We start from the raw sequence: 23,403 nt of genomic DNA, 5'->3' as shown, positions 1-23,403 counted from the left end.
TCACGGAGCGCTGGTTTTGGCAAGGACAGACTTCACACTGCGTTGAGAAGTGTAGGGACCATTGGCCATGATGATCTTGGAGGATCCAAGTGGTAAAAGCTGCTGGAATCCCACCTCAGAGGCGTGGTGGCCTTGCAGAGCCTTCACAGGACAGTAAGAGACTGAAGAGCTTCATCATGGTAACACCAGCACTGAGCTGAACCTGAGCCCTCATCAGGAAGCCCAAGGCCTGGAGCAAATCCCTCATGCAGGAAAAGGAATAAAATAACCAGACCCCCCTCAGCACCGCTGCAGTGAAGCAGCTTGTGCATCAAAGCACCTTCTCCCCGAAACAGGGGTTCCCAAAGGAGTTTAGGCCCCTTCCTACCTCACTAGGCAAAGACCTGAGTACCAGCAAGCAGGGCATGCTCTGGCTCAGCAGTGATAAGCTCAGGCATGGGGTAAGAGGGGTTAGGAAGGTTTAAACTATAGCAAAGACTTACCAACTCCAGCCAGCTGCACTGGGACCACAGCAACCCAGAGAGGCAAAACACGGGTTTAGCATGGGTTAATCTGGGCAAGTCCCACTTTGGAAAGCACTTGGAAGAGGTTGCCCCAGCTCACGTTTGCAGCAAATCATGAGGAATCCCCTCCCCAGAAGCTATTTAAGCCACAGACTAGAGTATTAAACAATTGCTTCAGTGTTAGTTCCCATCTCTGAATTCCCAGTTAGCTTCTCCCCACACACTGAACCTCAGCACCACTTCACCAGTCCGATGCCAGGCACTGAGGTTTCACATGCTCCCACTGAGGTCAGGGCACCGATTTCACCGCGTTTATTGGGGGAGGAAGGGGAAGGATCACTACACGGTGGAAATCATCTGCTACAGGAGACAAAACCAATTCCCTAGGCTTAGAAATTGGGTAATGCTTTTCTATATATGCTTAAGGCAAGAGGCCTATCGGAGATCCATCAGGACTACATCTCTCTCGACTACTGACACGTGATTGCAGGTCTGGAAGAGAAGAGAAAGAGGGGACAGGGGGTTATCCAGATGTTACCCAGCTCAGGTGAGCCTCCTCTACCTCCTGACACAACCTGCACCCAGGGTACTTCACAGGACAGCCCTCACGGACCAGGAACCAGTGCCCTGCCCACTTCCACAGGGACCATAGCAAGACACAAATACACATCCCAAGCCTTTTGCCACCTCCTCGACCTGTTTCTGCTCTGCATTGCACCAACACGCACTAACAAAGAGTGAAAGCTTCTGCACCTCAAATCTAGAAGAGCCAAGCCCCTGCCAGGCTGACCCTCCCGTCCTGGGTCACAGCCCAGCACAGACACAGGCACCAATTCAACTCGTGGTCCTGCAGGCCCCGCTGCCTCATGGGGTCACTTACAGTGAAGAGAGGGGGCTCTTTGGAGTGCGGGTGGAATCCTTTCTGCCGGCAGGAAGAGATCTCGTCCAGGCCATGCTCTGTCAGCTTGAAAAACCCCGTCCTAGAGCAAATAAACACAAGCTCTGTGTGGCTCAAGCCTCTGCAAAGAGAAGCCCCTCTGCTGGGTCTAAAGGAGCACGCCTGAGCCTGCTCATCTCAAGTGAGAGGGGAGAAGGATGCTGCAGGACACCCACGTGCCCAGAACCTCCTCTCCACAGCCCTGCAGCTGCAGACCAGTCTCCTTTCATAGAATCCAGAGTCACAGCATGGTTTGTGTTGGAAGGGAGCTTAAAGCTCATCCAGCTCCAACCCCTGCCACGGGCAGGGACCCCTTCCACTGGAGCAGCTTGCTCCAAGCCCCTGTGTCCAACCTGGCCTTGAGCACTGCCAGGGATGGGGCAGCCACAGCTTCTCTGGACACCCTGTGCCAGCGCCTCAGCACCCTCACAGGGAAGAGCTTCTGCCTAAGAACTCATTTCAGTCTCCCCTCGGGCAGGTTAAGGCCATTCCCCTTGGCCTGTCCCTATAGGCCCCTGTCCAAAGCCCCCTTCCACAGGTGAGCATCCATTGCCCAGATACAACCGCCCCAAAACCAGCTCAGAAGAGCTGTCAACTCACACATGCTCTTCCAGCCACATTTGATGACTTGATGCTTTATTCCCACACCAGGAATCCGATAGAGGAAGGGCTGTGGTAAAGACCCCTCCAATGCCTCCTTTTGGTTGGTCGGCATAGGCAGAGGGAAAGGCCTTCCCTACCCACATCCTTACTTACTCCTGGTATTTTGGAGAACACACGATAGCAATAGACTCTGGCAACATCATCTGGTAGGAGCAGTGTGTGTGCAGGTCGACGCTGGAGAGGAAGGCTGTCTGTGTGGGGTGAGTCTGCAACATAGAACAACATAAGAGAGGAAGTTAAGGCAGGGGTGGAGAGCGGGTCCAAAGGGACCGTGTCTAACATGAGAAGCAACACAGCTCCTTGGATTGCACAGAGAACACACATACACACTGAAATGGGTTTGGATTGTCCCAAAACATCGCCTCTTTCTCCATTCAGAATACAGGAGGAGTTCCACATCTCTGGCCATATCCCACAGGAAGTCACACTTCGAGGCACAACGCTTTAAGGTACCACGCTGCCAAAGCCCTTCAAGAAGCCACTTCCACCAAGATGGCCAAGGGCTGCAGAGACAACCTCTGCATGCCTCTTCTGAGCTGGTTTTGGGGCGGTTGTATCTGGGCAATGGATGCTCACCTGTGGAAGGGGGCTTTGGACAGGGGCCGGTAGGGACACAGCCTAAAGGTCTTGGTTTGTCTGTTAGGGGTTGTTTTTGTTGCCAAGACCAGCGGAAAGGTCCAAGGAACCCTTGAGGGTCCCTGAATGTCACGGAGCTGTCACTGAAGAGTCAATCCCACAGCAGCCACCCTGCACGTATCAGGCACTCTGCAGCAGGCATTTACTTGTCGAAGCCCTCGAGGCAGCTGCTGCTTTCGAGAGATTACTCAGCAGCACCAAACATTTTGCTTGGCACAGATCTGACTGCCAAAGGCTCCATAGGGACAGAGAACAGGGCACTGCTGGAGCCAGCGGAGGAATCTGGAGCTGGCACATCCCAGGGCAGAGCAGCACACAGTTCCCTGGGAAAAGCAGCGTTGCTACAGGGATGCAGCATGGGAGAGGCCCTGTGCTGAGAACAGGAGCTCGGGGTACCCCAACAGTCAGGGACTCCCCTGGAATCAGCTTTTAGCTGGATAAAACATGAGCTTCATGTGTCCCACTTCAAAGGGCTTGATGCTTTAGGAAGGGACCCAAACTTAACACAGGCCTGGGTATCTCCAGCAGTGTTAGTAGTGACTGGGATGGCACCAGAAGGAGAAATTCAACCAGAGGATGCTGCCATCTGCATGCCAAGCTGTGGAAGCAAGTGCAGAGAAGGCCACAGAATGATCAGGGGCTGCAGCACATCCTCTATGGAGAGAGGCTGAGAACATTGGGGCTGTTCAGCCTGGAGAAGAGAAGCTGTGTGGAGACCTCAGAGCAGCTTCCAGGGTCTGAAGAGACAAGGATGCTGGAGAGGGGCTCTTCATCAGGGACTTTAGCGATAGGACAAGGGGTGATGGGTTCAAACTGAAACATGGGAAGATCAGGCTGGAGATAAGGCAGAAGCTCTTCCCTGTGAGGATGCTGAGGCGCTGGCACAGGGTGCTCAGAGGTGTGATGTTCAAGGCCAGGTTGGATGGGACTTGGGTGATATGGTCTAGTGTGAGGTGTCCCTGCCCATGGCAGGGGGTTGGAACTGGATGATCTTAAGATCCTTTCCAACCCAAACCATTGTGTGATTCTATGATCTCCTCCAGTAAACTCTCCTCCACCAGCCCTGTTCCATGCATCCCTTTCTCTCCTGCCTGAATTTAAGGCCAGTTGGGAAGTGAAACAGGAACCAGAGACTCACATGGATCCAGCCCAGTGTAACAAGGCTGTGTTGATCCTGGATCATGAAGAGCTCCTCTTCATTCTCTGTGTTACAGTAATCGGGGCCCCCGTGTTGCTTCGGAACGATGACGTGGGTTATGGTGAACTCATTCCTCATCTGCAAGGCAGCACAGGGAGGCTGTTACCCACCAGACACCCCCAAGCAGGAAACAAGGGTAATTTCCTAAGCTTTGGAACATGGTCCTTCTGCATTCAGCACTCAGGGGCCTGGCCAGGGGAACAGCAGGCCTGGAAACAAGCCCATGGATGCATTCACCATCCAGTTATGGGTCATAGAAATGGTAACTGCAAGTTACTGACAAAGGAGTCACAGGGTTTTCTGAGCCTGAGCATGCCACATGGCTTTCTATTTAATTTCCCCTGCTGTGCAGAGCACCCACAAGAGCTCAGAGAAGCCCTGGACACCCACTGAGTGAATCTCTGCACTCACCAGGAGATGATGCCTCATAATTAAACAATCATCAAGAGTCTGGAAGCAGCCCCATTGCAGAAAGTTGTCACATCAAACAACTTCATCTCAAAGCACACTTCTGCAAGCAAAGCAGCCCCAAGGGACTCAGGGAGACAGGATGGAGCTGCCATGAGGAACCTGGGCATACAAACACTCTTTGGGGGAGAACTAACTGTCTCCAGAGAGTGTTTGCACAGCCTTGTCTTGGTGGGGGTCCTAGTTCACAGCTGGACCACCTCAGTCCTGCCGGTACCAAAAGGACAAATGACCAGAGCTGCCTGTTACTGGCAACATGGGAGTGCTCGAGGCAGGAGAGAAGAAACTGAATACCCATGGGGACTTGGCAGCTGGCACCTCACTCAGTATAAGGAAATCCTAACGTAAAAAGGGAGGGAAAGAAGAGGCAGATCATCCTCTAGCATGACCAGCTCTGCCCCTCTGTTCTCATAAGACCCCATTTGCAGCACTGTGTGCAGTTCTGGTGTCCTCAATATCAGAAGGACAAGGAGAAGAGGCCACAAGGATGCTCAGGGGCTGGAGCACCTCCACTATGGCGCCAGGCTGAGAACTTTGGGGCTGTTCAGCCTGGAGAAGAGAAGGCTGCATGGAGACCTCAGAGCAGCTTCCAGTGTCTGAAGGGGGCTACGAGGATGATGGGGAGGGCTGGAACTAGAATCATAGAATGGTTTGGGTTGGAAAGGATCTTAAGATCATCCAGTTCCAACCAACTAGATGATCATCCCTCGAGCAGATGTCTTTCATCTTTTCCAACCCAACCCATTCTATGATTCTATCCCTAACACTCACATGGAAGCCCAGTCATCAGCTAAACTGCACTATAGCCTTCTGTGGCAAGAATGAGGGTCCTCCAGCCACTTCCAAAGCTACTGCACCTTGACAAAATGTCCCTGTGCCACTTGAAGGGTCTTAATCAGGATTAGCACCTTACCAGCTTACCACAGAGGATCCCACACGTCTCCACACCCCGGACCGTGTTGGCATCAGCCAGCTGGAGGAATTTCTGACACAGCTCCCTAGGGACAATGACCTGGCGAAGGATACTCATACCTGCATCTGTGGGGAGAATGGGAGCACAATGCCAGTCAGCGATACTGCAGAAATGGGCCTTTAGGTCAGTACCTGAAGGGATTAGGTGGAGAAAAATCATCCTAAAAACATGAACTGCTCTAATGGTTACCCTCACAATGGCAGTCACAGGCACGGAAGTCACCGAGATGCTTCGTAAGGGCAGTCACTACTTCTTTCAGAACAAGGTAAAGGAACATAGAGAAACACCTTTAGCAATGTGTTAAACCCCCAGTATTCTGTTAATAACAATGAACACCCCCCCCCCCCGTTACAGAATGTCATTTAAATAAGATGTGTCACTGGTCAAGAACTACTCATTTAGAAGTGTCTGAATCAGTATTTTGGAGCCATATTTAGCTAAAGAGGGTTTGGTGAGGAGGAGGATTCAGTCAGCCTTAGCCAAGAACTCAACCCCAACCTCCAACATTTGGATCTAGGAAAGCCAAACAGGCTGTAGCCTCTAGATCAGCAGAGAGATTGGGCTGGAGATGCATGGTGGGGGTAATTCCCAAGAGGAAATACTTCTCCCCAGCCCTACAAACCTTTACAGGACAACAGAGACAACATCCAGTGACTTGGAAAGCCAAACCCCCCCGATGGGATGGAATCACAATCAGATACTTCCAAGAGCCTCCCAACAAATCAGCTCCTTGGCTGTGTGGCTGAGCCCAGCAAGAGAGAAAGGGTGCACTGAGGGGTACTAACTGTTTTCTGTGCTTCCCAAAGCACTGGGTTTCAAAGACCTGTCCACAACAGGAGGTTTGGATGAGACAGTCCCCGCTGATGGACTTGCACGATGAACCGGAGAGACTGGGATTGAATCAGTTGGGGGCTTTTCCATGCCAGGGATGAGGGGCCCATCCAGAGCCACGGGACTTGGTTCTGGCTGTCCAAATTCCTGCACTATCCTCAGGCGCTCCTTCTCCAGCTCCTGTTGTCGGATCATCTCCTCAAAGACATGGAACTGCTCTTGCTCTGCCTGCTGCTGCTTCATCAGGGCCACCCGATTCCGCTCCTCCTCCAGCTGCTGCTGCAAAGCCAAATTGCGTGCAAATGCCTCTTCCTCCGCTTTCTGCAAGGGGAAACACCATGGGATATCAGCAGGCAGGGGAACATGAGCCCTCCACACTGCAGACCCTCAGTAATCCCAAGGGGTTTCAAAAGGTAACCAGCAAAGAGCACTTCCTGCAAGGAAGCTTCAGCTTATAACAGAGATCCACACCTCCATCAGGAGAGCCAGCCAGACCAGGGCAGTAAAACTGCTGTCTTACCCTCCTTATTCCACAGAAATGGAATTCCAGGTTGATTTCCCTCTATCCCATCTCTAAAATTGCACTTGTCTGCAGCAAAACTGCAGTTTTCTACTTTGCCCACACAACCCTAGATCCTTGTTTGTGCTGTTACCTGCTGAGTACCATGAGACCTAAACCTCATGTTGTGACAAAGAGGGCAAAACCCCAACCAACACTGCCTCCAGGATGCACAAAGATGCAGAGGGGCCTATGTCAGATTCACTCACATACCAGCAGCAGAGACATGATCACAACAACCCTGTGCTGCAGTGATGAGGTTAGACCCTGCAGGCCAGGGTTACTCAGGCATCACATTCCAGAACACCCAGGGAGCCCTGGAGACCAGCTGTGTTCCAGACCCTTTGTGGCTGAGGGTCTTCTGGGGAGCACAGGCCTCCAGTCTCCTGTCACTCACCTTCTGCTCCTTGTACTTAGCATAGTCCTTGGCGTACCTCTTTAACAGCTCCTTCTTGAGCTCTTCAGCTCGGGGGAAGGCTACTTCTTTCAGTTTCTGAAGGGAGGAAACACAGTCAGGAGAGGGTGATAGCCCCACGGCAAGGAAAACAGGACCTGAAGAGATGCAAGAATCGATGGACAGGCAGCACCCAGAGGTTATAAACCATCCAGGAGGCAGGAAGGGCTGAGCAGTTCCACCACCACATGTGGACAGGCTTGCAGACAGGTTGTAGCTGGGTGACACAAACAGCAACGCCAACAACACTGAACAAGAGCTTAGGCAGCATTGTCCTTTGCTCTTCTGCTCAATGTGGAAGAGAGGAGCAGTAGCCTCTTGTGTCCAAGAATCCTGTGGCAAATCCCTTGAGCACCACCACGCTGAGCATCCAGCCACCATGCATGGAAAAGCCATGTGGTCTTTGAAATGCAAGGAGTTTAACAGGAATGAAAAGACATCCTAGTGCTCAGCAGCAAGCGAAGTGGGCAACCACAGCCCAGAATCATGGAATGGTTTGGGTTGGAAAGGACCTTAAAGCTCTTCCAGTTCCAACCCTCTGCCATGGCCAGGGATGCTTCACACTAGACCAAGGCTCTGTCCAACCTGGCCTTGAACACTGCCAGGGATGGGGGAGCCGCAGCTTCTCAGGACACCCTGTGCCAGCGCCTCAGCACCCTCACAGGGAAGAAATTCTGCCTTATATCTAACCTGAACTCCCCCTGTTTCAGTTTGAACCCATCACCCCTTGTCCTATCCCTACAGTCCCTGATGAAGAGCCCCTCTCCAGCATCTTTGTTGGCTCCCTTCAGATATTGCTTCCCAGTGTTTGTGGGGCTCACTCATCCCAGGGCCATGAAAGCCCCATGGGGTTGATAACCCCAAAAGATTTTCAACAACAGCATTAAAATCTTGGCCATGTTACTACTCACTTTCACTGTCTCCCTCTTCTCAGGTATGACAGCAGTTTTGTAATCACGGTGCTGTGGCAGCTTCTCGATGAAGAGCCTGTAAATACAAGAGAGAAACTGCATCTCAGAGCAGAAAGGGACAAAGACAAGACACTAAGTGGCATTTTGGCGTCATGGATCGTTCCCCTCTAGCACTGTCCCCTTGCTCTGCCCCCTCCCTGGGCCCTGTGCTCCCCACAATCAGGACAGTCACCTTCTTTCTGCAGGAGGCCATCATGTAGCAGCCTCCTGAGCGCTTCAGGCACACAGATCTCACTGAATCCCAGGGGAGCACCTCACACCTGGACTTTGGAGATGATCCTCAGGGATAAATGCATTTGTTTTGAACAGAAACAATACACTGGTCTAAACCACCAAGGACTCTGGCAGAGAGTCGGGCAGGTGCTTGGGCACCTGCCTACACCTCTGTGAGCATCCAAGGGGATCACACAGAAGCTCAAGGATTCAGCTGACTCAGTGCTCACATGGTCCTTCTGTACAAAGGAACACTTTGTGCCAGAGATGGGGAAATCAGCTCAGACCTTGAAAAGAGAAAACTTGCAGGAAAGCTAAAAGCCCGTTCATATCCCCAGCTTCTGCATCAGCAGCCTTTTGGCTCTGTGTCCTCAACCATTCCCAAAGGTCAGGGCAGTGTTTCAAGCAGCCGAGCTGCTTCTGTGGAGACTTCATAGAATCACAGACTGGGTTGGGTTGGAACCTCAAAGCTCATCCAGTTCCACTCCCTGTGACTATGAACAGGTTAAGCTTCAACTTCTTTACAAATGGGATAATGTTCCCCTTCCAGTGAGCTCTGCAGTGAAGAGGCAGAAAAAGAGTCCTGCAAGCACTAGAACAAGGAAAGCAGCCTCCAAACACAGGACAATTCACTCTGGTTCATCTCTGTGAGGCTCCCCAGGCTTGAGGCATCCCTGAGTTCTCTCTGTTATCAAGTCCCCAGCTGTGCACAAGTTGACAGCATGCTCAAGGTGAGCTCAGCTGAGCCCTTGTCTCCTGCTAGTGGAACTGTGCTTGCTCTGAGTCCACAAAAGCCTGTGGCCATAAGGCTAAATCCCTGCCCTCCTCTGTGGCTCTCTTATACCACTTCAGCATCTGAAGAAGGATGCTCTCCAGATCCTTTAGGCACAAGGAATAAGGGTACTGAGGACGAGACTGTACCCCAGGGAGCAGCACAAACAAACCAAGCAGGAAGAACTCAGAGGGGACAGAGTGAGAACACTCCTCACGCTGAGAAGCCTGTGTGTGTGCAGTAAATAAACCCAGCTGCTTCAAACCTCAGTCCTCTGGGAAACAGAAAGACTTTTTGCAACCCCAAATGCTCCTGGTTGCCACGGAGAGGGTGAGGATGCTCTTGCCAGAGGCCACGGGATCAGCATAACCACGTCACAGCCTGGAGCCACAGAGAAGCTCCCTCTCCATCTGAAACACACAGCGAGGTCCCTGCTCCCAGCTAGTGGTTGCTCATGAAGTAGGTCACTGTGCCGAGGAGACAAAACAAGGCAGTGCTCATTGCCAGCAGAGAGCTGATTAAAATGGAAGGCATTAATTAAAAAGGATTAAGAGCAGATGCTGGCCTGGAGAAGATGGAAAAACCAGCGGAGACAGCTGGGGTTTCACATGTCAGGAAGGGGGAAAAGCAGGCAGCAGGATGAGAGGGGACTCAGGCTGCCAGAGGAAATCTCTGGGACAAGACAAGGCAGTGGCAGGCTGGGGATGGAGGCAGATGAAGGGCAGGAACTGTTCATGTTTCCTATTGACATCCCAGCAAGGCCTGGCAACACTGGAACCAGGAGTTTCGAGCTTATTCAACGCTCCTCCTGCTCCCAAGTCCACCCCAAGCAGCAGCTGTTTGGCACTGAGCAGCCACATCACAGGCTATTTATACACAGCGCTGTGGCACACGTGCCAAACCACGTCCCTCGAGTGCCTTCAAACACCCCACACAAACCCCCAGCTCCAACCCTGGCAGCTCACAGCCACACAGCAAAGCAGGAACCCAAACACCACGGAAAATACATGTCTGTCTGCTTTCTTTCTTATCTGGCTCCAGCAAAATCAAATCTAGTGTGCCTGATGGGGATGTAACGAAGACATCCACTCAGATCAATACAGAAGCTGTTCAAGAAGACAAGCAAGCAGATGTCTTACAAGACACATGTTAAAAGTCCAGTCTGGTTAGTCTTAAGAAATAGAATCATGGAATGGTTTGGGTTGGAAAGGACCTTTAAAGCTCACCCAGTTCCAACCCCCTGTCACAGGCAGGGACACCTTCCACTGTAGCAGCTTGCTCCAAGCCCCATCCAACCTGGCCTTGAACACTGCCAGGGATGGGGCAACCACAGCTTCTCTGGGCACCCTGAGCCAGCGCCTCAGCACCCTCACAGGGAAGAGCTTCTGCCTTATCTCCAACCTGAACTCCCCCTGTTTCAGTCTGAACCCATCACCCCTTGTCCTGTCCCTACAGTCCCTGATGAAGAGCCCCTCCCCAGCATCGTTGTAGCCCCCTTCAGACACTGGAAGCTGCTCTGAGGTCTCCACGCAGCTTCTCTTCTCCAGGCTGAACAGCCCCAGTGTTCTCAGCCTGGCTCCATAGAGGAGGTGCTCCACTCCCTGAGCATCCTTGTGGCCTCCTCTGCACTTCCTCCAACAGCTCCATGTCTTTATGATGCTGAGGACACCAGAACTGCACACAGTGCTCTAATTCAGGTCTCATGAGAGCAGATAGCTGTGCTGCCCTCCTGCCTCCTATGAGGGCTGGGCAATAAGCTTCATTTCTGTATGGGAAAGATAGGTGCTGTGCAGCCAAAATGACCCACACAGGATCCCCTCAAAGCCAAGAGGCTCTCATGTACTTCCCAGAGCTGGAGTCCTCCCCTTGTCAAAGGCACAGCCTGATGGGGGAAGCTGCCATACACTCCAACAGGCAGCTGGGCTCTGAGGAAGGACAACACAGCACTGACTGCACACGTGGGGTGAAGCCCTGGGGAAGGAATTCAGGTCCCATTTCTAGAAAGCAGAGAGCAGAGCAAGTCCTGTGAGAGACTCCAACCACTAGCACCCCACTCTTGCCTTCTGGATCATCCGCCTTGGAAAAGGACATCTAGAAACTCCTGTATCTCCTCAGCTACAGCTTCACATCTTCCTTTAAAGAAATGAGATGATGACATCAAGTTCCTATCTTTGGAGAAGTCGGGGGAGCATCATCACTGGAGATATCACACCCAGGGAAGGTTTTCCCCTTCCTGGCAGCCAGGCAAACATAAATGCCACAAGTATTTGAGGGAAGAACACACCAGCACCTATCAGTGTCCTAATGAACCAGAGAAGGTGCTTTTAGTTCATTTGTTTAGTTAAAGAGTTTCTCCTTCGGCCACAGCTACGTAACCAGCCTGGAAACCTTCCCAAGGGCTTTACACTCCCCAGCTCCCTGTGCAGCCTCCCTGTGATGCCCATAAAAGCTCAGGAAGTGCAAAGCGGGAAGAAAAGCTAATCAGAGAAAAATGCATTAGATTTAAGGAGCAGGAATCCTGCCCATAGGGGCAGGGAGAGAGAAAAGCCACATTCTGGGTAAGTGGGTAGGGTGGGCACAGCAGAGACCACACCACAGCACACTGAATGGAAGCAGGAGGCCAGGCTTTTGGCCAACAAACCCACAGGAACAGGACGCTCTGTGTCATTGGGATATTTTATGAGGATCCCAGTTTTCAGCCCTTTAGACACCAAGAGGCACAGCTACAGAAGCACATTTGCTCTGCTCGTACTCAGGCTGCTCAGACACAATCCAGACCTGACACCACGTCACCAGAGTGCACGCTCCGGCTTGGCAGACACAGCAGTGGGGTTTCAGACCCAAGATGGCTCGTTTCTGGGCAGCTATAGAGGTGACAGCAAGAATATGCAGCTCTGCACTTGCCTACATGGAATGTAGACCCTAGAGCTGGAGACCTGGCAGCTGAACCACCAAGCAGGGTGCTGGCTGGGTTTATATATGATCTAGGGCTTTCTAGAAGGGTGCTCAGTAGCCAAGAAACTCAACACTTAGTTAGGATTAAGTTCTTTGGACCCAGAACTCTCTCTTGCATCCCTCCTGAGAAGGGTTTGGGTGTACATGTGCATGGCTGAAGGGGGATTATATGCTGAGATGTGAAACTAAATCTACAACTGGTCCCTGCACCTGAAGGAGGAACTCGCAGCCTGCTGTAAAAGGCTGTAGTAATTCCAGTGTAAAAGCAGGTTTCTCCTCTGAAGCTGGTTCATTAGAGAAACCACCAACCAGACTATGCCCTTTCCAGGTAGATACCCGATACAGAGATCCTTGATCATGGATCCTTGCCAATCCATATGATGTCATGGCTAACCTAGAGACAATCAAGGCCAATCTATAACCACTCTAGAGTGACAAAACCTCCCTCCTGCTCACAGGTGTATTCTCTAGCAGAGGAACACAAGATGAGCCTGGTTTCCTAAGGACCTTTCGCACACATCCTGCAAAGAGGTGAGTGGTGTTTGTGGGTTTCTGCCTCCCACCTTTACAACACCACTTGGTCAGTGGAACCAGTTGCATCCTCACCTCTGTGGGAAATGGAATTCCAAAGGAGCAGAGCTCTGGACAGAACCCAGTTCTTCCAGCTCAGCAAGACCTCATGGCATTTAGACACGTTCTAAATACTGAACACCAAGCCCACAACCCCTTGCATGGACCACAGGTTTGCTGCAAGCCAAGCAACGCTGCTCTTACGTGATGTACTTGTTGTACAGGATAAAGGCATGCTCCATGTTGCCCTCCTCGGAGTAAATGGTGGCCATGCGGAGGATCTCCACCCCGGAGCGGTAGTAGCGTCGTGGTGGGATGTCCTCATTCACTTCCACAGCACTTCCCACCTGGATCAGTCGTCGCACTCGCTCCTCAGGTGGGAGGCTGATGTCAGCGTGGTCAGGCATAACCCCACACATCAAAGCTGTGGTGGGAGGGAAGGCAAACACGTCAAAACCAGTGTCAAACAGGTAACTCACCCAGTTTATAGAATCATAGAATGGGTTGAGGTGGAAGGGACCTTAAGATCATCCAGTTCAAGCCCCCTGCCATGGGCAGAGGCACCTCACACTAGACCATGTCACCCAAGGCTCTGTTCAACCTGGCCCTCCTCCATAGAAATCACCCCCCTCAGCAGAAAAGCATTTAATTCATGGCCCAAGCAAGGTCCTGAGGAAGAAAACTGGGAGAGGCCCAGCTCTTTTTGGGCACAGTGCTTGGATATTTACCTTGAGAACCTGAAAAGCAGCCACAAATTCAAGATCAGGCCACGGTAATGATGACATGGGTCTGACCCAACCAAATCCTACCCAAAGCAGCGCTTCCTTCCCTCTTGTCTCTTTGCACAACAGAACTAGTTCTGGTCACTGGTTTGGGGTGAGATGGTCAAAGCTTTTCATTCAGCCTCAAGCAGAACCAGCTTCACAGTGCGCATGGTTTCACTTACACAGCAGCGAGACGAGAAGGGAGCTGAAGACAGTGCTGCTCAGCAGATCTGCCCTCACCCAACCAGCTCAAGCCCAAACTGCTCCTGCCTGGGCACAGTCACAATCCCTCTCTGCTCCGTGCTGCAGGAGGCACACCCGACACCCCAGGAATGCACCTTGACCTGATCCATGTGCCTGCCTCTGACAAAGCCTTCTCAGCTGTGGCACAAGTCAACCAACTTAGAATCATAGAATCATAGAACTTGAAGCAGAAGAAGCAGCATCAAGGCTGTCTGAGAGGCAGCGAGCCCACAAACACTCAGCAATGCTCTTCCCTCTCCACTAAAAGCAGTTTTCCCCTGGAAAAGCCACCCCAGAACCAGCTTAAGGGTTAAACAACCTGTGAAACCACAGAGCTGAATCCACAGCAGCTCAAAAACCCTCCAGCAACTCAACTGCCACACACAGCACGTAACTGAATCATAGAATAGAATGGTTTGGGTTAAAGGGGGCTTAAAGCTCATCCAGCTCCAACCCCTGCCACGGGCAGGGACCCCTTCCACTGCAGCAGCTTGCTCCAAGCCCCTGTGTCCAACCTGGCCTTGAGCACTGCCAGGGATGGGGCAGCCACAGCTTCTCTGGGCACCCTGTGCCAGCGCCTCAGCACCCTCACAGGGAAGAGGAGCTTCTGCCTAAGAGCTCATCTCAGTCTCCCCTCTGGCAGGTTAAAGCCATTCCCCTTTGTCCTAGCGTGATTTACTGTGACTCATTCCTAAACAAGGGAAATTTCCTGAGCTGAGCTAAGGATCTGACCTGAGGATCCTGAGCAGCAGAGGAGTTGCCCTTCTAGGGTTACTTCGGAGCACAGGTCCCTTGTTCAGGCTGGAAGGTTCATGTTTCTGAGCCCAAATCCTGGAGGGGGCTCAACAGGCCTCCTGCCCTAAATAAGGGCTGTAGGATGCAGTCCTGCCAGAAGCAGCCATGCCAAAGTACTTACTTATGTGGCTCAGAGTGACTTTCAGCTTGTCCTCCTCACTGCTGCTTCTGCCAAGGGTCGGTTTAGTTGCTCCCCAAAGGCAGAGCTCTCAGTCACCCCCCAACCAAGTTCCACAGTCCTCCTACCCCAGGAGAGGACAAGCACCACTCACATGTGGTAACTCCCTGGTGCCTTCAATCCAGAGCTCCCCCTTTCATCCCCACAGCACCCCAAGAGATAAAGTGCCCAAAGCACCCACCGAGCTGCCAGCCACCAAACTACAGCCTTCCTCCTCTCACCATTGGCCAGCAAGACATCACAAGGACATGGAGCTGTTGGAGCAAGGAGGAAGCCACGAGGATGCTCAGGGACTGGAGCAGCTCCCGTATGGAGCCAGGCTGAGAACACTGGGGCTGTTCAGGCTGGAGAAGAGAAGCTGCATGGAGACCTCAGAGCAGCTTCCAGGGTCTGAAGGGGACTATAAGGATGCTGGAGAGGGGCATCAGGGACTGTAGGGATGGGACAAGGGGTGACGGGGTTCAGACTGAAACAGGGGGAGTTCAGGTTGGAGATAAGGCAGAAGCTCTTCCCTGTGAGGGTGCTGAGGCGCTGGCACAGGGTGCCCAGAGAAGCTGTGGCTGCCCCATCCCTGGCAGTGCTCAAGGCCAGGTTGGACACAGAGGCTTGGAGCAAGCTGCTCCAGTGGAAGGGGTCCCTGCCCGTGGCACTGGATGAGCTTTAAGCTCCCTTCAACCCAAACCTGCCGTTCTATGACACCCCCGCCCCCCCCCCCAGAGCCCTCCACACCCCCATTTTAAGGGCTCTCCTCCACACCCCTTTCCCTGCAGGGCCGAGAGGAGGAGCCCCCCCCCCCCCCGGGCCCCAGCGCCCCACAACAACCCCAGGGGAGGCCCGACCCACATCCCCCTTGCTACCAGCAAGGACAGCCCCAGCCGGAGCCCCCCGAAGGGAACGGCTCAGGGGCCAACCCCAACCGGAGCCCGCTTGTTCCGGCCCCCCCCGGCCCCATTGAGCCGCCCCGGGCCCCGGCCCCGGCCCCGGCCCTGACCTGCCGCCGCCTCCCCTCAGCGCTTCCGGGTTCTGCCCGCGACGCCAACAGCGAGGCCCCGCCCCGCTCTTAACAGCCAATCAGGAGCAGCGGCAACATCCGGGTACCACCCGCTCCCGCTCGCACGACAGCGTGCTTCCCCACGCCGTCACCTTAAAGGGGCAGCGCCCCAACCCGAAAACGCACTTTTTCACCCCAAAACGGTGGGGAGGGGGGAGCGCACCGCAGGGCTCAGGGGAGAGCCCAAGGGTCGGCCCAAGCAGGGAGGAATAACTGCCCTGCAAGTGGGGCTCGGGGGTTATGTACTGTGGGGATTTATTGCAGCGAAATTGGGTGAAAAGGACAAAAAACCCAAAGAATGGAGTTTAGGCGGAATAAAATCTGTTGTATTGAGAAAAATAAGGAAGACTCTTTCAGCTGATGGTTAAAGGGATGCTCCTGCGGGTGTTTCTTCAGGATTAGTCCATTTGTGTCTGTGTTTATTCTTCCCTGAGGGAGCAGAGCTCTGACTCTGGAATTCCAGAGGAGACAAGATTCCTGCGGGATTTGTAAAAGCACCAGAAAAATTAATGAAAACTGAGCTAAAAGAGCTGTGTTGGGAACAACTACAGCTCCCAATGGCTGGTGAAGGTTACAGCAAAGCCACCCATTCCAGCGCTGAGACCCATCCTGGAGCCCCTCCAGGATGAAGAAACAGAACTGGATGGGCTTTCCTTAAGGACAACATTCCCTATGCTGTACCAACAGGTTTCCGGTGATGGTGCCTGCGTCTCCTGGCTGGCTGCATTCCCTGAGCTGGGCAGAACTGGGGGTTCTGACAGGGGAAGAACAGTCCATTGCTCTGCTCCTTGGTGGGGAGCAAGAACTGACAGTTCCTCACTGCCGGCCTGTGGGGCTGCCTTGGATCCATTGCCCTGAGCTCATGTGCTGGCACCTGGTACGGTGTCTGCGCCACGGCACCTCTCCTATGGCTCTTCTTGGGGCTGCCAGATTTCCTGGAATGAAAATACAGGAGTCAGAACCAGGAGAAGTCACAGTGAGGGAAGTTTTCATGGAGTGGTTTGGGTTGGAAGGGACCTTAAAGCTCATCTCTGCAGAGCTGGCAAGGCAGTGCTCTCTTGCGTGCTCTCTGAGATATAGCTTGTGCAAGTCCAAGTTTAAGGGCCTTAAACATGAGAAAGGAATTCAAGAGCCACAAACCTACCTGGGCACTCCTATGGGGAACTGGTCTGAATGATGTGAACGATGTTTGATCGTCCGGCTCTTGCTGGTTGGGGTAGGGGCAGCTTTTTGTCTGAAGTAGTCTGAGTCCAATCTGTTTAGTCCCAAGTTCCTTAAAAAGAACGTTTTGACTGTTCAAACCACTCACAAATGATCCAAAGAGCTCTTCTACACTTATATCCCCCATCCCTCTGCGTCACTGCTCCCCAAACGAGAATGGCAGCAGATCTTGCAACCTAGATCTCCCAGCTCCCCACCTTCCTATCTCCCTTCCTAGGAACCAGTCACATTTAGCATCTGATGCTTGACGCCAGCTCTCCCTGAGCACACACTTGATTATACACACACAAAGACTCACTTTTTTACAGGTCTCTGCTGAAGATGCCGGATATAGTTGATTCTCTCTATAGGATGCCCTCGAGCTCTGTTGAACACTGGAGAGAAACACGTCTGAGTTGCAACAACACTCTGTACATGTCGCTTTAGGGGCTGCAGAGGACTTAAACCCTTTAGAAGGATTTTAACCCCTTCAACCAACACTAACACGCTTAGGTCACATAGGGTGACTTCACTCAGTGTTACTGCCCTTCACACCACAGCCTGGGACAGGGCAGAGCTGCAGTGATCCAACCCCTGTTCAGTGCCCACCACGTTCCCTCAACCAGCCTTAGCTCCACAGTCAGGCCATAAACTTAATGCCAGAGGGACCCTGAAGGCCGTAGAGGTGGGGCAGTGCAAACCTCATGGAAATCAACAAGGCCAAGTGCAAGGTCCTGCCCCTGGGTTGGGGAAATCCAATACAAACACAGGCTGGGGGAGGCTGGATGGGACAGCCCTCAGGAGACGGAATTGGGGTGTTGGGTGAGGAGAAGCTCGCCATGACCTGGCTTCAGTGAGAGCTTGAACCCAGAACCCCCCCAATGTGCTGGGCTGCACCCCCAGAATGTGAGCAGCAGCTCAGGGAGGGGATTCTCCCCCTCTGCAGTACTGATCCAGCTCCCATTCCACATTACAGGAACACACACAGAGCTAAACCACAACTCCTTCCCTGGAGCCAGCCCAGGCCTTCCAACCATCTAAACCCATAAGCCCACAATAAACACCCTGCACCCAACAAGAACATCATACATGTACATACACTCAATTGCAGTGTTTGCCTCCATGCCTTCAACATCAATCAGGTACCTGTACAGCAAGAAAACTCTAATTACACAATTAGCTATGGAAACATTGAGAGGTTTGAACTAATACAACAAGAAGGAGTAACTGGGAAGCTTTCAGAGCTTCTATTTCTGTGCCAGAATGCAGGATCAGCATTTGGGCTTCTGAAATTTGGGCCAAGAAGTGACCCCAACAACAAGCTTCTCGAAGCTGAAAAGCTCTAAACCTTTGCAAGTCTGGGATGACACGGTTCACTTGACTCTTTGACTTATTGCTGCAACTCTCTTTCCTCCTGGAGCACCAAGCAGCTGGCAATGCCACCACTGAACCCAGTTTGACTCACCTACAAACCAGGTAGCCAGTTCTGTTCAAGCCATGCGTGCAATGAACTCCTATGAGTTTATCTGTAAGACACCAAAATCAGGTTATACTTAAACAGCCTTACTCCAAAATCCCACCAGAACAAGCCCGTTTGCTTTCACCCTCCAGCAGTGACACCAGCATAAATGACTACAAGGGACCACACACCAACATCACTATATTTACATCTAATTAAAGCCAGTGATTCAACTCATGAACTCAGTTAATCCTGAGTTTATCTGCATGGTCATACAGCTCACTGCTCGGAAGATGTATTTAAAAGCTCTGCAAAAAGCCATCCCATGTTTCCCAAGCACTAACAGTCATCTGTGTTTATAGAGAGCCTAGAGATGGAGTCTTAAATGCAATTAAAGCTCAACTCAGTGCCAAATTATCAGAGAGCCAGCAGGAATTCCTTCACCACAACAATCCAAACTTACTGTCTTGACATTCACATGCCAAGAAGAGGAAAAGAAATTCATGCTGCTCATTCAGCATAAGAAGCACTTGGAGCTGTTGGAACAAGTCCAGATCAGGGATGGAATCACACTCTCATATGAAGACGGGCTGAGAACATTGGGGCTGTTCAGCCTGGAGAAGAGAAGCTGCGTGGAGACCTCAGAGCAGCTTCCAGTGTCTGAAAGGGGCTACAAGGATGCTGGAGAGGGGCTCTTCATCAGGGACTGTAGGGATGGGACAAGGGGTGATGGGTTCAGACTGAAACAGGGGAGATTTAGGTTGGAGATAAGGAAGAAGCTCTTCCCTGGGAGGGTGCTGAGGCGCTGGCACAGGGTGCCCAGAGAAGCTGTGGCTGCTCCATCCCTGGCAGTGCTCAAGGCCAGGTTGGACGGGGCTTGGAGCAAGCTGCTCCAGTGGAAGGGGTCCCTGTCCGTGGCAGGGGTTGGAGCTGGAGAGCTTTAAGGTCCCTTCAACACAAACCAGTCTGGGATTCTATGATTAAAACATCCCTGGCCTCCAGCCCTGCAGTGCCCTTCCCAAGGGAAATCCACACTTACTGTTGTTCCTGTTGTCCCTCAGAAACTGTTTTACAACATATTTGAACTGATAAACGGTGTGCCTGTTTGGGATTTGATGTCCCATTGTCAAGATCTTTGAGTAGAAGACTGAGGCGGGGAGCTCCTACAAGAAAGTCAGTCAGTGATTTCCACAGAAAGCACAAGGATTCTTATCACATAAGCACACACCATAAACCCAGAAGCAGCTTTTCAGCTAAGACCAACAGAGCAGCAGCACTGTTTTAGGCAAGAAAATTTCTGCTTCATCCCCTGGGCATAGGCCGAGCATTCCAGAGCAGCCTTTTGGCATTTTCATTTCTCTTGCCTTTCCTCCCCAGGGAACATGCAGAGGCTGGAACACTTTTCCAAGCCATTATCCACACATTTCATACCACAAGGCAAAGGTGGTTGTAGCAGGTATTTGCTCAGGAGAAACCTACAAAAGCAGGTTTAGGGGATCACAAAACTTGTGCTGATTGGGACAAAGAGGATCTACACAACAGAGTTTAAAGACTCCAGGCCTGAACTAGATTGAGGATGAAAACCCCATCCCAATGGGCCTTCAAGGCCTCAACTCACCCCCCTGCCAGAGGATTTGAGTGCCTCACACTAAAGTTATCTTCTCGCAAGAAACATCTTGCCCCTTATCAGCAATGTCAAGGCTTACACAGAGCTTCACGTCCTCAGCAGCAGGATTAAGACTCACCTCTGGCCTGTAGTAACGAGTGGTGTAGGTCAGGTCAATGATCAGGCCCAGCTCTTCCTTCTGCTCTTTGATTTTCTTAATGAGGTCATGGGGTGAAAATCTCTCCTCTGGATGAAGGTTCTGATCAAAGCTCTAAAGGGAAATAATGTTTAAGAGCTGACATTAAAACTCAGGTGAACTGTGACCGGTGGGAAGAGCAGGAATGCTCCAGAACAGCCCAAAGATCATCCCTTCGAAGAGAAGGGCTCAAAGCCAGGTGGACACACAGGTTACACTGAGCCAACCCAGAACATGCTCAGGCCCTTGCTGCTTTGAGGCTGCTCAGCTGAGGGTACAAAGCAGACTTTTCCCTGGGGCAGAACACTGCAGTGTGAAAAATCACTCACAGAACGTGAACTTTCTGTTTGATGAAAGCCATCAAATAGAGCTTCAGCTCAAACAGAGGGGAGCAAACAGCACCCCTCCTGGCCATGAGCTTCTCAACCCCCATGGACAATAATCAGTGCTTGTTTTAGGAGTGCCTGCCCTGCTCAGACCCCTCCAGAGCAGAGCAGGATCCTCCACAGAATCAGCTTGATTGGAAAAGAGCTTTAGGCTCATCCAGTCCAACCGTTCCCAGCACTGCCAAGGCCACCCCTGCCCCATGGCACTGAGGCCTCGTCTCCACGGTGTGTGAACCCTCGCAGGGCCGGTGCCTGCAGCCCTGCCCTGGGCAGCCTATTCCAATGCCTGAGCACCCTCTGGGGCAGGAATTGTTCCTCAGCTCCATCTAAACCTGCCCTGGTGCAGCTTGAGGCCGGTTCCTCTTGTCCCATCCCTTGTTCCTTGGGAGCACAGACCAACTCCCAACCCCTGCTCCTGAATCCTGGCTCTGGCACTGCATTCCTTGGGATACGCAGCCCCCAGGCTCCTGGCAGCACCAGCGGGAGGTGTTCACAGCATCCCTCCTGCCCTAACACACCTCCTGGTAGGGGGAATGCTCAGGGCACGGTGCCGGCACCCAGAATCATGGCATGGCATGGCCTGGCCTGAAGGCACCTCAGAGCTCCCCCAGCTCCAGCGCCCTGCTCCGGCAGGGACTCCTTCGCCACCTCCCCACACCGACTCCTCCTCACTGCCACTTTCACCCTGCACACGCGCACTCACCTTCCTCAGGGGCACCTTGAAGGCGATGAAGCGCGTTCCCGGTATCCTCCTGCCCAGCGGGATGTAGTCCGTCCACCTACACCCCACAGCACCCAACGTTAAAAGGCCCAACCGCGGCCTGGCCCGGCCCCCGCGGCCGCCCCCCCCACCTCCTTGCCCGGGGACTCCCAAAGCCACACAGGCCGCGGGGGCCCCTTCCCTGCCGCGGCTCCCGGGACCGGGAAGACCCCGGAGGGAGGCCGAGGGGGACCCGGCTCCGTGCTCACCGCTCCGGTACGCGGGACGCGCCTCCACCCCCCATGGCGGCGGCGGCGGCGGCGGCGGCGGCGGCGGCGGCGTCCGCACCGAGCCCGGCAGCGTCATTTCCGCTTCCGCTGTGAGCGCGGTGGAGCCATGCGGAGGCCACGCCCCCAAAGGGAGACCACGCCCCCTTCGCCGTGAGGCCACGCCCCCAACGAAGACCGCTTCCCCTTCGCCGTGAGGCCACGCCCCCAACAAGAGACCACGCCCCCTTCGCCATGAGGCCACGCCCCCACCACGGAAGGCCACGCCCTTAGCCCCTCGGCCACGCCCCCTCTGCCGTGTGAGCACGCCCACTGCGCGGCAGCTTGCGTGTCTAGCGCGCCGCGTAGCGGTGAGGAGAGGGGATAACGGCACCGGCGCTGGCAGCGTCACGGGCACCGGTACCGGCATCAGCACGGCCAGCGCTGGCATCGCCGGATCGGCATCACTGGTGCCGGTGTCAGTGACTGCGCTCACTGGCGTCGTCATCGCTGGCACCGCTGGAATCAGCGTCACTGGCACTAGCACCAATGGCACACCAGTACCAATGTGAGCAGCTGGGGCTCCTTTCTCATATGCAGACACATATGCACGTACACATACATACAAATATACACATACATACGCATACACACATACATATACATACATATATATACATACATATGCATACACCTATACATATACATACATATATACATACATATACATATATACACATACATATACATACATACATATGCATACATATACATATATACACATACATATACATACATATATACATACATACACATACACGTATGCACTGTACACACCATCACCCCCCAGACTCCACGCTTCCCTGGCCCTGGGAGCTTTATCCCAGGGCAGGGACTCAGCCAAGCCTGGGCAGGATTTTCCAGCCCACAGCATCTCATTCCCCAGCGGGTGGTGGGGAGCACCTCCCTGTGCCCAGCCTGGAAAAACTCTGGGAGAAATCCCCCTTTTCCAGAGGGAGGAAAACCACCGGATTAGCATCAGTGCTGGGAAGAGGGAGGCACCAGCAGCCGGTGATGGGGAAGGGCCGGCTCGACTCACCGGCCAAGCAGGAGCCCCGCTCTTAGGGTGCCCTGTGGCCGTCTGGGCACATGGGGCTGCTCCCCCCGCACTGGGGAAATCAGGTTCAACCTCCTTCCTTTCCAGCTCAGCCCTGTAATTACTGCTTGGCCCATGCTGGCAGCAGGATCTGGCCCTGGGAAGGAGCCTTGGCTGCCTCGGGGTGTGAGGCATGGACCGGCTGAGCCTGGAAAACTCATCTCACGCGTGGCTGTGGAGCGGGATCACCGGCCGGGGCTCACCGGCCCTTTCCATGTGTTCCCCCTTGTTTTCCTTCTCCCTTCCCGTTGCTACCCCAGATCCTAGGATGCTTTTGCAAAGGGTGATTCTGCCCCATGGGCACCCCCAGCCCGCAGATCCACCATTAAGGGCTTTCCCACCTAAGTAATGCCCAAATCCCAGACCAGAATGCGGCTGTGATGGGACGAGCACCCTGCAGCCTGAAGACAGGGGGGGGTTCACAGCCACCAAAACCCCGATGAGGCTTTGGGAACAACCTGGACCACGGGGACCCCGCGGCGGTGACTCAGGGATGCTGGGGGTTGTGAAACAAGCCTGGGATAGTTTGGGAGACGCCTCCAACGCAGCCGCCCCGGGGAGCCCGTCAAGGGAACAAGCCACGGCAGCGTCTGGGCTTTGACCCGTCAGGCAGGTTTCCCGGAGCAGCGTTCCGAGCCGGAGCCAGTATCCGGAGCCGGGAATGCCCCTCTGCCCGCTCGCAGGCTGACGGAGCCCCTCC

General features: G+C 53.3%; 2 protein-coding genes across 3 annotated transcripts; both read right to left on the bottom strand.

Annotated features, from left to right (window-relative positions):
• Window positions 1–792: 792 nt before the first annotated feature.
• On the bottom strand, window positions 793–15,727 carry STAMBP (STAM binding protein). 2 transcript variants are annotated; one of them, XM_065659337.1, is made up of 11 exons: window positions 15,675–15,727; window positions 12,908–13,127; window positions 8,134–8,209; window positions 7,166–7,261; window positions 6,164–6,530; window positions 5,568–5,627; window positions 5,319–5,443; window positions 3,878–4,015; window positions 2,197–2,309; window positions 1,384–1,483; window positions 793–995 (listed from the first exon to the last, which is right to left on the bottom strand). In XM_065659337.1, exons 2-11 carry the CDS (start codon window positions 13,120–13,122, stop codon window positions 939–941), a joined length of 1,347 nt encoding a protein of 448 aa, XP_065515409.1. In that variant the 5' UTR covers window positions 13,123–13,127; window positions 15,675–15,727; the 3' UTR covers window positions 793–938. The 2 variants fall into 2 exon arrangements, with proteins under 2 accessions (XP_065515409.1, XP_065515410.1); XM_065659338.1 differs by lacking the exon at window positions 5,568–5,627.
• A 311-nt stretch (window positions 15,728–16,038) lies between these two features.
• Window positions 16,039–21,639, bottom strand: LOC136003551 (RNA/RNP complex-1-interacting phosphatase-like). Its single transcript, XM_065659260.1, has 9 exons — window positions 21,551–21,639; window positions 21,285–21,360; window positions 20,139–20,270; window positions 19,433–19,556; window positions 18,400–18,460; window positions 18,034–18,080; window positions 17,254–17,329; window positions 16,879–17,007; window positions 16,039–16,669 (listed from the first exon to the last, which is right to left on the bottom strand). Exons 1-9 carry the CDS (start codon window positions 21,583–21,585, stop codon window positions 16,405–16,407), a joined length of 945 nt encoding a protein of 314 aa, XP_065515332.1. The 5' UTR covers window positions 21,586–21,639; the 3' UTR covers window positions 16,039–16,404.
• Between the last annotated feature and the right edge of the window lie 1,764 nt (window positions 21,640–23,403).

The sequence above is a fragment of the Lathamus discolor genome, chromosome 22, assembly GCF_037157495.1.
Source record: "Lathamus discolor isolate bLatDis1 chromosome 22, bLatDis1.hap1, whole genome shotgun sequence".
Classification (NCBI taxonomy): Eukaryota; Metazoa; Chordata; class Aves; order Psittaciformes; family Psittacidae; genus Lathamus; species Lathamus discolor.
The sequence above is the reverse complement of the archived record's forward strand: the minus strand, read 5'-3'. Positions and strand labels throughout refer to the sequence as shown.